General features: G+C 30.8%; 1 protein-coding gene across 1 annotated transcript; it reads right to left on the bottom strand.

The window, feature by feature from the left end:
* Window positions 1–646: 646 nt before the first annotated feature.
* Window positions 647–13,853, bottom strand: LOC130903925 (vacuolar protein sorting-associated protein 26B-like). The gene is made up of 8 exons (XM_057816318.1): window positions 13,532–13,853; window positions 13,295–13,438; window positions 8,671–8,884; window positions 6,860–7,043; window positions 3,928–4,103; window positions 3,660–3,824; window positions 3,254–3,566; window positions 647–870 (listed from the first exon to the last, which is right to left on the bottom strand). Exons 1-7 carry the CDS (start codon window positions 13,532–13,534, stop codon window positions 3,265–3,267), a joined length of 1,188 nt encoding a protein of 395 aa, XP_057672301.1. The 5' UTR covers window positions 13,535–13,853; the 3' UTR covers window positions 647–870; window positions 3,254–3,264.
* Between the last annotated feature and the right edge of the window lie 398 nt (window positions 13,854–14,251).

The following is a 14,251-nucleotide window of genomic DNA, read 5'->3' as shown; positions in this document are numbered from 1 at the left end:
TGAAATTCATAAGCGGAACATCAATTAATATTACTAATACTCGCGGCTTCGCTCGCATTGAATCCATTAAATAAGTATCAGAAATCGTTATAATAGAAAAGAACGAACTCTGTAGCTATATTAGAACCTGAGATATAGATCTTTGAATGTAGAAAAATTGCCAAAAACCTACAAAAATCCATAACTCCACATTGAATGTCCGCGCTTAACTCCTCTCCAACTCAACCGATTTAAGTGTTCAAAAACTCAAAAGAGGATGTTTCAGCGAGTGTTCTTAAACCAAAACGAAGTCTCTATCTTGAATAGAACCTGAGATATTGAGGATAGAACGTGTGTATGTGAAAAACTCCCATAAGTAATGTACAGGGGGGAATCACATTTGAGTATAACTTAAGAATGGTGAAAATTAGATGAAATCCGATGGTTGATGGCTGATCTGTGCATCAATACCTTTCATTGAAAAAAAAATCAAGCAAATCGGTTGGGTAGAACGCCTGAACGGACTCGGAATGGAAATCATCAATTTTTTTAATACATAAGATTACTAGAGATTACCTTAAGAAACTGATATATGTTGTCATTGAAAAACACATTTAACAGAAATAGTTGATGTTATCTATTTATACTGTTAACAAAAAATACAATATCCTTAACTTTTTTTTAATGAGCTAAATGAGAAATATACAATAAAATTAAAATATGTAAATTAATTAATAAATTTGCTTCATATACAGACAGTTCAATATAACTGTAATATAATAACAATAAGTTTATTTACAAATTACGTGCACATTATTCGTCGACACTTCCGGCCTTAAAAATAACCATTTCATTAATTCCAACAACTTAGTCACTTTTCTACCAGATATTCTGAAACAGAAAAAAACTGCTTAAGCTACTCAAAGTCTGTGTAGGATTTGTTATTATTTCCTCTCCACTAACCAGCACTATTAATTGGACAAATAATTGAAGAATAGAAAGTCACACCTAGGAATTTCAAAATAATCGAGCAAAAATATAATAATAGAAAATATTTTTACAGACTGGTATTGAACTTGAGAAGTTTCCATCTTCTTCATGAAATAAACAATTTATAGGGTAGTAGCACCATTTATGGCCATTTCACCATTAGCGGTAATCTGAGCATTTAATGTAAAATAACCATATCTATTTCACAATATATTATCATAATGATCGAAATGAGAAACTTTCTAGCCTACCTATTATGGCACAAATCGTCAACTGCGTTTGATGTATTCTGAGTATGAGCTTGTAATTAGAAGTGACAGTAGTTTTTCAGTTTGTATTCAAATGGTTTTCTATAAGGAACGAGGTATGTTAATTTGACGTTTCTTTAATCTGTAAGAAGTTACTTTGTGAAAAATTGAGCTTAAGGACACTTATTGGGGTTTATAGTATATGTTAAGCTATCAAATACTTAATTTTTCTTTTGATTACTAATTAATTGAATGGCCAAAAACGGATTAACAAATACTGCTTTTTATCATTAGTAGCCATTTATTGGCTACAATTGGAACACGTTAGGATCCTATTGTGGCGACCTGTGCATTTTTACTGGCCACTAATGGATCAACAAATATTGCGTTTTTACCATTTGAGGGCATTTAGTGGCTACAATTGAAACACGTTGAGATCTTATTTTGATCATGTTCAAGTTATTCCAATATCTTTAAAATAATCCGAATACATTGACAGAGCTCGATTATTAATCACCAACGAAAAAATTAGACATTGATTTCAAGAACCGCTTGATATACTAGAAAATTACCAAGATGTTGTAGAACACCCGGAAAGAATATGGAAAATGGATGAGACGCCATTCTATTTATGTCCCAAAGGTGTACTAGTTCTGGATGTGAAAAGTCGCCCCAATTACAATATTTCTTCAAGTTCCCACAACAGTATCTTAGTCAACAGACAGGCAGACGAATTATAGAAAGAAGAGAAGAATAAAAAGAAAAACAAAACTAGAAGACGAAGAAATCGCTCCGTGAAAATAAAATAAAGGTAAAGGATAAAACATTTTGGAAGTGAAAAACAAGGAAATACATCTAAAAAGCAAAATAAAGAAAAATATATTGATAAGGATCAAACTACTGTAAAAAGTCAATGTGAAAAAGTGAAGCTTCGGAAAGTACAATCAAATATTGCAGATATTAACACCGGAATTGAAAAAGAAACTGCCAGAAAACAAGTGCATGAAGAGTATGTTACTAAGTCTAATGAAGTAAACAATAATTATGTCATTGTCAAATACGAAGATTAATAATTTTTCCAGGGAATTATTACAAATTGAAAGGAAAATGAAATATATGTTAATGCAATGGGGAGTTGTGGAATTGACTGAAAGTGGCCTGAAAGGAAGGATGAAATTTGATAAAAAAATTCAAGAAGTTACTATTCTGTCAACAAAATCAATAAATAAAAGGATTTTAAATAGAAATTGTTTATTCTATTTGAATAAAAAAATAAATATTACCTCGTTATGTAGGTACCTACTTTTGAATGGCCTTTTGTTCTCAAAATCATTAGTGGTCAAAAACAGGTCCTTTAAAGACCACATTAGGACCAAAGTTTCCACAAATGGTACAAGAGGATTATTTTCACAAGTTCACTTTTATCGGCAAATCAGAAAAATATTCTTATATTTAGGATTGGGAAATTTAATGTATTTAAAAAAAATACTACAACTCTTAGTTCTGTACAATTTTAAAAGCTATTCATCTCTTCACCATTTTTGTATTATTTTCTAATTTTTAAGCACATCTTAAACTGGCCCCAAATGGTGTCTATACCTTATTAAGTGGGAAAAGATAAGAGGTTACATTGTTTTGCAATCCAAGTTTATTACCGCCTATTTGAGCTTTTTTCGACAACTACAGCTCTTTTTCCAGTTAAAAGATTGGTGGCTTTAAGGGGTTTAAATATTCACTCCTAACGGTTTTTTGTTCAAAACATTTTCTGAGTATTATCTTCTCCACAGAATCTAACACTCATCAATTTCTGCTAGGCTTAATTTCATAAATAATGGCCCAGTAATATAACTAGGTAGGAGAAATAGCTTGGTTTTACTGAATTCCAAATCCTTCTTGGATCTAGCCTCATAAATATTCTAAAGGATCTTTGTTTTTCGAGCTTTGAATTCCATTTTCATTTAAATTTCTTTCTCACATAAGCATTTCATTATTTCACATCAAGACTACAGACACCAATTTGAATATTTATTTTTTACCTATATTTATATCACTCCACTTGGTCATTGCTACTATCATTTTGTCCATCACCCGCTTCTCGGGTCATGTTTTGAATCATATTTTCTGGACTTTCTGTTGGCGAAGAAACTCGTTGGTCGAACGGATCTGCCGATTCGTTGAGCTTGTCATTCGATTGAGAGCTAGGTGCACGTAGGAAGTCCTCTTTAACAGTTGTCTTATTATCATTATCACCTGCTGTTTGTTGCTGGTACTGCTGAGCAGTATTCTGAAGATTCTGTGTACCTGCCATTATAGCTGGGCTTTGTAAGTTGGGCTTTCGAAGTTTGTCACCTAAAAATTAATATTAATAACCAAATAAAATCAAACTAAAATAAATCAATTGCTTATTTATTTGTGAGAACTTTTGCAATTAAATAACAATACCTTTTCTCCAAAGAGTGATTTCCTGCTGTTTAAAATATCTTCTATCTTCAGTGTCCATTAATACTAAATTTAAAAAATATCGAACAGAGAATTTTTTGTTGATATCTCTCATAGTAGGAGTTAAATCATACCCTGCCAGAAATACCCTGATTGGAATGCTTTCTCCTAAAAATAACAAGCAAAGTGTTTCTATTGATACCAACGAGCGTTCTACGCAAACAATTAAAAAGTTATGATATCCAAGTTAATAGTTCAATATTATGTATACCTCTTACTGGGGCTCCATCCATAATTTCATACTTTGCAATAGTAACATTTTCTGTATATATATGAGGTCCAGATCCTGTAGTCTCTTTTTTTATTATGGCAATTTCCATATGTTTAATTTTTATCCGAACCAATAGAAAATATATTTTTCCAACAATAACATCTTTTAAATGATATCTACAACAACAATACACCACTGAAGTTTTCAAATCACAGTAGAGATTTAACAGGACTAATGGTTATTGGGCATTCAGATAATTGAATGAAAAAAAGAAAAATCCGTTTTTGTATGTAAAAAAAGTAATGAATTAAATAGAAATAAGCGAAGAACAACAAGGTTTCAGAGAAAATAGATCGACAAAAGACACAATTCTAAACTCAGACAAATGATTGATAAATCCATTGAATATCAAAAACCACTGTTCCATTATCCTCAAGAAAGTATAGAAGAACTGAATAAAAACAACAAAACACAATAGGGGTTTACCGAATAAGCTCTAATACTAACAGGAATTCTATAAGGTAACAGCCTGAGCTCATACAATATGGGACAATGATCAATAAAGATATTATGCTACGCCAGGGATGCAATCTTGATAGCCTATAACGAGGATGATCTACAGTGTTTGCTATATTGGTTACAAACAACCTTAAATGGCAGATATCTGTAAAAAAAATAAAATCAATGTTAATAGCCAAAGAGCCTAAAAGATGTAAACTAGCTGTGAACAACAACTCCATTCACCAAAAACTTACAACAAGAAGTACAAATCCAAGTAAATAAGTCCTTAAGAATCTCCAGCTATCTGAGGGACCTCATGGGTCCACTAATAGTAAAGTCTGCATATACAAAACAATCCTAAGACCTATACTTACCTATGCAGGGGAAATTCGAGTGTATAAACAACAAAAACGAAATGATAAGGGCAGCAGAGATTCAAAATATTGAGACCTATTAAAGGAGTAATCCTAAAACATTAAATAAGAAGCAAAGCCATAAGAAAAGATCTGAAAATTCAGGACATAGTAAGATTCACGAAATCGAGACGACGATATTGGAGAGATCATGTCGACAAAATGATGGAAGATCGATAGGCTATATGGGCAAAAGATGAAAACCAACTCCAAGAAGCCTTCGCAAAAGATAGCACAAAAGCTGGACATCTACTTCTCAAAAGGGTCAATAGTAGAAGAAACAAGACTAAGTCTTAAAAAATAGAGAGAAGTTTTTGTATGCATAAATTTTGTTACTCATTGTGGTTTTATTCTGTATATTGAAATTTTATTTTATTTGTTTCATCTTTATTTAGTTATTTTTATGTTGGTTTTTTAGTTTTTTCAAGCTTTCTCTATCTCTATTTATATATTGCTTGATACATATTAGTAGGTAATTAATAAAAATAAACAAATTAAACTTACTAGTAACTAAAATCGAACCTAACTTTATGTAAATTGTTCAAAATATTTGGTAATTGTCATTTGAAGGTTGGAAGTTATTCACAGTGTTTGATAGTAGTCAGATAAGTGTGTATCCATGAAACTAAGGACTGGATAATTAAGTTTTCACTCTACTTAGGTATTTGCATGAATATTATTAAAATTTCAAATAAATTAAACTCTTTTTTCTTCTGGGCCATTAAATTTCTAATCTAACTTTACAGTTTTTATAAATTTCCAAAGTTGTATTTGTTGATTTTATTAACACTGGTAAGAATAAAAAGAACAAAAACATCTGATCCCTATAAAAAAAAATTCATAGAAAAATGTAAAATCTGAGGTGAATTTCACCAGTTAAAAGTAAAGCTGAACAATAGTTTATCGCTGGATATAATTACCAATAATGCAGTTATTTGTGTGTCATCTAAAACATTTACAGTTTTATCTTCTTCCAAAAAAGATCAGAAATGTTTGTTTTATCAAATAAAAGAAATATGTTTGGAGTACGTAATGTTAAAAACTGAAAAATATTCGAAATATTCAGAGGTTATTTCCTATTTTTGTTTATGGTGACAACATTAATGACATTATGTTTATTTAGTGACTGAAGCAACAGAAATGGGTGCGTTGAAAGGGCGGGGAACTGGGGCGACGAAGCCTCCAACCATACAGTCAAGCACAGCGTGCTGTTTGCTTCCCTCAGAAAGAGAAAAAAAGAACTTGAAAAACCTTGCATTCATAGATTACTACTCTTTTTCAGCTAGAGCATACATTTTTGTACTCAAAACCAAAAGTCCGTTTTTTAAAGCTTTCGATGCATGGTAAGAATCGTGTCTGAATGATCCTTTCACCATAGAAAGAGTAGGGTTTGTAAAGTAACTTTTGAAAATGACATTTTACTATTCATTTATGTTTAAAACTTATTAAGACCTCCAAAACACACAGACGACATCCACTTAGTTACCACCTTACCAGCGGTCAGGTAGTGCGTAGCGTTAGCATGTTTGTCAATCTTCATCAAATTACTTCGTTAAACAAAACCCATTTTAAGAATCAGAAATCATGCAATAGACTGCATGGGTTAATACACAAAAATCATAATTTTTGTTCAATGACAAAAGCGCCTTTTAACCTTTAAGCCACCCAGGCCAGCATAGGCGTTGAGACAAAGTATCTGGATTCTAATAAAACGAGAAAAAATTGTGACAATTCAATGTTTGTCTTGATCCTAAAAATATCTAACAAAAATTATTGAGAACCATAAAATAAAATAATATTAATTTGTGAAATTTATGTTATTGAAGGCAATCCTCAACAGCACTGGTACAACTGAAGATTTATTAATACCCCTACAAAACACCAAATGCCTTGAAAATAAAAAGAATGACTGAAATAAAAGATATAAAATTTGGATTATACTCGAAACTGAATAAAAAAGTTATTCATCGCTGAAATCAATTAAAAAATTAACATAACTCATTATTTTTACTACATACTTAGATTTGTTGTATTCAAATTCAATATGCAGACAGTCCTCAATGCCTACTTCCATTTTGATAGAATTATTCATTTCTGGATAACTTGATAGGGTATGAACAGCTATGTCAATTTCTTTCATTATATCAGCTAATCTTCTAATAATCGTTACTCTCAAAAAGTAGCGCAATCTTACATTAGTACCTAAAAGGAGATTTTCTTCATTTAGTCAATAATAACAAGTTAATACGTGAAATTCTTCTATTCAAAATATGTATTGTCAATAATTTTTAAATTATCTGAAAAACCAATTCAAACCAAGTGAAGTAAGTTCCAGTTCTCACCAAATCTGGGATCTCCTAGTCAATGTCACCAATATAGGGACTGAATTTTGGGAATCCAGAGCAATCTCACTAGACATATCGAAAATTTTTGACAGGATTTGGCATGCCAATCTCCTAAACAAATTAAAATCATACTGTTTGTCGTCCTCAGTTATCGACTGGCTTGGTAGCTTTTTCAAAGACCAATACATCCAGGTCGCTATCAATGGACACACCTCAGAGAGGTTTGAGGCAACGATGGTGTTCTCCAGAGATGTATCTTGTCACCTACTCACTTTCTCCTGTACTCGAGAAAACTGCCAAACTGATTTACAGATGCGCCTTGAAAACAATCTAGAGTGGGGTGGAAGCAATATGATTGAGTTTAATACAGCAAAGACCCAGGCTGCTGTTTTTACAAAGAAGGCTGGTACTGCAGTTAAGGATTTGGTCCTGTCTGGACTTAAAATACCATCACAACAAATTCGCTTGTACCTAAAGAAGCTTCACAAAAACTTTGATCAAAAAGCTATATACTGCACAACAGCTTCTAATCGTCTAAAAGTCCCAGATTCGTCCAACTTTAGAGTATTGCTCGCACATTTGGATCTCGGCTCCCAAGCATACCGTTAGAATGATCGACTCAATACAGACTTATAGGCGACCTAGAGTTAACCAGAAACTCGGAAGGCTTAAAGCATAGAAGAAAGGTCGCTGACTTGACTATTTTACCTATACTATCACGTCAAATGCTCTCCCGAGCTGTCCAACATAACCCACCTGAGCTGTATTTGCAAGACCTATTTGACATACAGGAGTGACTTATGAACACCGAGTTCGCCTGCAGACGGTGCGAATGTCAATTTATCGTGATTCCTTTCCTTAGCGAATTGCAACATGTAGAATCAGCTGCCAAGGCACGCCTTTCCTGAATGCTACAATCTACAGATTTTCAAAAATTTCCACAGGGATTTCAACTTTCACATAAAAAACATAAATATATTTATATTTCAGAATGGAAACTAGAATTCTACCTAGAATTTCAACTTACAGACAACTGGCAATGAAATTTTAATTAAGAGATCTTGCAAGAATTGAACGGCTTAGAAAGAAATATTGCATTGCATTACAGATTATATTTCTCCATGTCAGCAACCTTTAGCAATATTTGGTTAGCAATTATAATTTTCATTTGAATGTTAACATCGCTGTGCTCTAGATATTTACCTTTCACTAATTATATCAACTATAACAAAAACAGCAGAAAATACCAAATTTAGGTCTCATTTAAGGCCAATTTCATTTATGCGCTTTGTAATTATAAACTTGTAAATATGGATTTATTTCAATTTAAGCTGGTCATTAATATTTAAATAGACAGTGATTGGAGCATCATGTAATCAAATAACATGTATTATTCAAATCAAACATGCTACTGTTGAAATATTTCAAATTAAACTATGTATATTTTTACTGTACTCATTAGACAAAAAGGAAATAATTCTCACCTGTATACACTTCAAATGGCTTTTCTACATTACTAAATTCGAATGGATAACTTGAATTTGCAATCATATCACCTGGTCTTGCCAGTTCTTTAACAAGAGATATGAACTCATGATGGTTTCCTCTATCATAAAACATTTCAATTTGACCGATGAACTCGATTTTAATACCCTGATGTTCCAACTTAGTACCTGGTTTCTTCAAACTCACATTCACCTTTAATAAAATACATAATGATTAAGTAAAGTAGCTTTTATAAATATTTTATATATTAAAGACCAGATAAGTAGTGTAACTTTATCTGCATCACATAAAAAAGAAGGTCGTAAGCAATTGTAATACAAAGAAGCCAAAACATTCTTTGTTTTATCCACGAACCACTTGAGCACAATTGATCAAAATTAGTCCAAGAAAAAAGGAAGGTTTGGAATGGGTAATATTGGGTATTACTACCGCTGTATTTCAAAATGTAAATATTTAACATTCCATTCTTTTTCTGTTATGTAAATGATTGTCTTACTGCCAAACCAAAAAATCAAATTTTCAAACATAAATAAAAAATTCAATTCTTATCATAATAAAAATAACATAAGAACAGAATGGTATACAAAACCAACTTATTCCTCAAGATATTTGAAGTTCTGTGTCCTGTGTCACCAAAAAGATCAGTGATAAGTTTAGCTGATAGATCTATCTATCAGATCCTAAATTTAGATGCTTAGTTAATCAAAAAGCAAAACCTGCTTGAAAGAAAATAATTATCCAGAAAAAATGATAAACAACATATTCAAGAAAAGGATAAACATATGTACAACGATTTTCCCAACAACTATTTTATTATGTCAATAAATATGATATTAGTATTAAGTAATAAAGGACATATTTCACTAAACTAAAATCTAAAACACCAAAAAACAAAAGAAATATTATTATATATCAAGTGCATTATACTGATTGTGACGCTGTTTACATAGGGTGGACATCTCAGCATTTAGAAAATAGGCTAAAAGGTTATCAATACGATAAAAAAAAATTATTTTTAAAAAAAACTTCTATTCAATTATGAAGATTTAGAAATTCATGGAACGGAATCTAAAACACGAAAAAGAATTTTCAGAAATGGTTCACATTCATAAGAACGAAAAAGTTATAATTGATAACAAAGACCTAAATAATTTAAGTAAAATTTATAGCTCTATTTTGTAAATTTTAATAGTTACAAACAATTTGATTGATGGCAGCTACATATTTTTGAGATATAAAAATTAATTTTTCTTGTTAAATAGATTTTTATTTTGATATTCATGGTGGAGGTGATCTATTGAAGACTGAAGGTAGTCGAAACTAATTTTAAAACAGAAGAGAACTAAAATCAAGACAATTTAGAAACATAAACATATATAAAATGACTAAGAAAGGAGAAATTAAAAAAAATATATTATGTAGGTAAGGTCAGTTGGGGTAATCTTAAACAGGGGCAATTTTAAACAACTTTCATATCTTTTGAATTTGGGGTTAAAATTGGTTAGACTGGCTATAGTGGCGCCCCAAATCTTGATGCATTCAGTTTTGTTTTCATAGACTTGGTTGTTGTGTTGCGTGAACATTTTCATTGATGAGCTGCTCAAAAACTTTTAAAACATTTTTGCCGTTCTTGAAATTTTATTTACATAAGCGTTGTGTTCGATATAGTATTTGCATAGTGCAGTGGTCGGCAAAATGTGGCTCCATAACCGCATGTAGCTCTTTGGCTCGGGCATAAATATCCACGGAAGGCGCAATAATATTTTCATTTAAAAATAAACTTGATAAGAAAATAATTACATCTTTTTCAGAAGTAATAACATTCGAAAACAAATTAATCTATTTTTGCTCAGTATTTAAAAGGGCAACATAGTTTCACTTTCCGAGCCTGCTGAAGCATCACCAAGAAAATAATACCTCTATTGATAAACATCATTTTCAAACAATAATTTTAAATATGAGGGAAGTATTTCTCAGTAGGTTTCAGGAATTGGAAAACAGCAAAGTGTTTGTTAAAAATCATCTAAATGCTACGATAACCGAGTAGAAATTTTTCCTTTTTGCTGGATTTAAAAACAAGAAGATATGGCGCTCTAAATTTGAAAGTCTTCGAGTTGAATTGGAGATATTGGAAAAGAAAAAATTTGATCTTAGTACTCAACACAAGTTGTCTGCTTAGAATGACCTGGAAGAGGAAGACATGATCATTTTCAATGCTTGAAAGAGTATTGCTGACTCTTACGATCAGGTGAAAAAGCTCATGTTTGCTGTTTTTTCCCTTTGCGAGAACAATTATTTTGAGCAAAAACATTATCATGAGTAAACTGAAAAGTCTTATTGTTGAAAACTTGTGAAAAAAATTTAGTTTTTCCGCAGCTTTTAATTAGCATTAGTCAAGTTAATTATACAAGACATAACAAGGCCACATTAGTGTATAATTCTTGGCCAAAGATAATGTTCTGCTGAGAAAACTGGGAAAAAGTCATTTTTTTCGTGACGTCTCCGAAAAATTCATTTTTTCCGCAGCATTTAATTAGCACTAGTCAAGCATTTAATGATATGCTTATATTGCTCTGCTAACTTTAGTGACATGCTTACAAAAGCCCCAGTAAGAAAGGGACACTTGTTAACTTGATTTTGGGGTAATAGTGAACATGTGTTTACCTTTGCCCAAAATTATGTAATTGCCAGGGCATATCGAGATTTTTGAAACTTTCTTAACTTTTTTTTTTAGAAACGTGATAGTGAACAATTATATAAAAAGAATGTCAAGGATGTATTGAATAAAAAAAAAACTTATACACAACTATATCAAACACATAATTGGTCTTCATGGCAAGACCCAAATTTGTCATTCAACTAAAACCAACTTTCTATTTAATACAAATGAAAGTTAATAGTGATCATTGTAGGGTACGAACAATTAGTGAAAAGGGAAAAACATTTTATGGAGTGTCAGGAAACTTAGGTACAGAATCTACTACAGTTATGGCTTGCATAGTAGCAGATGGTTCATATCTCCCTTCATTCATTATGTTCAAAGGGAGTGCCTGTTGGGTATTGGAGAACGCCTTTCCTAAGACGCTGTATGGGGCATCTACCATTGGTTCGTGGTTTTATTCCTCATATAAAAGCACTAAAACTAAAATATGAAGTACTATCACACACAGCACTTCTACTATTTGACAGCCATTCTAGTTATGTGATTGTTCGTTTTGTTGCTACCACTCTCAAACAAAATAGAGCATTATTTCGATATCCCAGTCACCTGATTTGAGAAAATCGTCAGGACGCCTAAGTAAACAAAAATTTGTAGAACTCTTGAACCAAATCTGGAAAGAAGAATTAAAGAAAATACTGTATCAGTATTCAAACATACTGGATTTTTTCCTGTTGATCCTGCTAAGATTATTTTGATCGCTCAAAGCTAGAGAAATATAAGAAAAATATTGCATCTGCTTCTGAAAATGTGCTAAGTGCAAAGTCCTGACACCAAAGAACCAAAACATAAAATGACTATGATGGCAAAATTGGAATCGTAAGTCTAAGATCATTAGATAAGACAGAAACCAAATTTTTGGGAAGGAAGATAGTAAAACAAAATTTTTACATTTACCCCAAAATATGATCAAGTTTGAATTTTGCATGGGGCAAATGTAAGCTTGATTGAAATTTATTCCATGAAAATTTTTCATGCATCATTAGTTACAAAAATATAACTTTTTTTTTAGAAATAGTTTTCCAACATCCTAATTAACCCTATTTACTTAGATAAAATTGTACTTCAATGTACTGTATTTGTTTTGAATGGTAAAGAAGTAGTATGTACTTGCTTAGCTATGAAAACAATTTAAAAAATATCTATAATTGAAATAAATATATTTAAAAATTATTATATGATGAAAAATTGCAAAAATATATAACCTCACAGCTGGCCTAGTTACTGTTCAATTATATAAAACATATTGATGTTCATTACAGTTGTATTTAGTAATTGTCATTGACAGTATCAATGTTTTACCAATGAATTTGACCCTGTGCAAATGAATTTTGTATTATGACCATGTGTTCAATTCCAATTGAATCCAATTGTCAACATATTTTTTTACTCAATTCCATTTATAAGTTTTCTATTTCTACAGTAAAATTAAATATTTGATCTTCATCAACACACTTTAGAGTAAATGGGTGAAATCCCACTAGACAGCAAAAAACAATTATAATCTTGTATAGTATTCAATAAATGGTTACAATAACTTCAAGCATAGATCATATAAAAAATTTCTGACTAAGATATTTGATAGCTTTTAAATAATGACAGCTGAGTTCAAGACATCCAAAGTCATGCCAAACAAATATACCAAGACACAGCACTTTGCCCTACTTTTATTACAGAAAATATTTGATTGTATCCCCATTTCTCAAAATCCTAACACTGCCCATTTCTCTAAAATTATAAATTAAGTTAGTAAAGAAACCTCTTCTATTTGCAAATAATAGTAAAACTGTAACAGGGAATATAACAAAATACAATAGTAACTCTTATTTTCTAATTTTACAAAGAGACGGCATAATATTAAATAATCGACAGAGTTTTCTTACCTTTCCCGATATTGTTTCACCATCATAATACAAATACAGTCTTTCTTTTTTACCATCCTCAGTTTTGACTTCTGCAGTTTTTCTTGAATCTTGTCCATCTAAAATAACTTCTATTTCGGCTGATTGGCCAAATCCAAAAAAACTCTAAAAGTGAGATATTATCTTTAACTAATTAATCTAAAAACATTCAATAACCTCTATATGTACATGTAACCTTAAAGAAATACGCCTACTTACCATTATATTTAACTTCAAACTTTAATGTAGCGACAATAACTAAATGAAATGTATATCAATATATTGTACTTATGAATATATATTGTTTAAATTGTCTAAACATCAAAGATAATTCATCCTATAATAAAATATAATAAATATTTGTCTTAACAAGGATATTACAAATAACTATAATATAATTTAAAATGGCTTCCACTACATCGAATTAAATTTATATGTATTCGTAGAATCTTCATTTTCTTTATAAGTAAGAAGAAGTGCGTTCATTTGTGTGAATTGAAATGAAGTGTAAGCTACTATATAAAATGAAATTTTAAACAGCAAAAACATCTGTACATAAATCATTTATATATAGAAGAATTTCTTACGTCAATTAATAATTCTAGAAGCAAAAGTTTATTGGATTATATTAGTGGCAAATTTTAACAACTGAAACCTTAGAACATAAAGTGTAAATTAAACTTTTCATGATTTCTGTGCTCTGATGTCAATTTGAAATTTGACAAAATTTAAGTGCTGAATTTTGTGTTGCGTAGAGTTGAATGGAAATTTTGAAATTCTGATTATCAATCTATTTAAACAGTATTCTATGTTTTCTATAGATGTCATACCAAAAAATCTACCGAATAGTTTCGAAAAACTAGATATCATTATAAATTCGTTTTATTTTTTAATATGTAGCTGTCGATCATATTTCCATGCATTGTATAGGCAATATTT

The sequence above is a fragment of the Diorhabda carinulata genome, chromosome 2 (assembly GCF_026250575.1).
Source record: "Diorhabda carinulata isolate Delta chromosome 2, icDioCari1.1, whole genome shotgun sequence".
NCBI lineage: Eukaryota > Metazoa > Arthropoda > Insecta > Coleoptera > Chrysomelidae > Diorhabda > Diorhabda carinulata.
Note: the sequence above shows the minus strand (reverse complement) of the source record. Positions and strands in the feature narration are given on the sequence as shown.

Excerpts from the sequence above, each read along its gene's own strand:
- LOC130903925 (XM_057816318.1), bottom strand. Across the intron at positions 8,885-13,294 it reads GTGAAACAATATCGGGAAAG|GTGAATGTGAGTTTGAAGAA; the intron begins GTAAGAAAACTC and ends ATTTTATTAAAG. Across the intron at positions 4,104-6,859 it reads TTTGAATACAACAAATCTAA|ATATCATTTAAAAGATGTTA; the intron begins GTATGTAGTAAA and ends TTGTTGTTGTAG.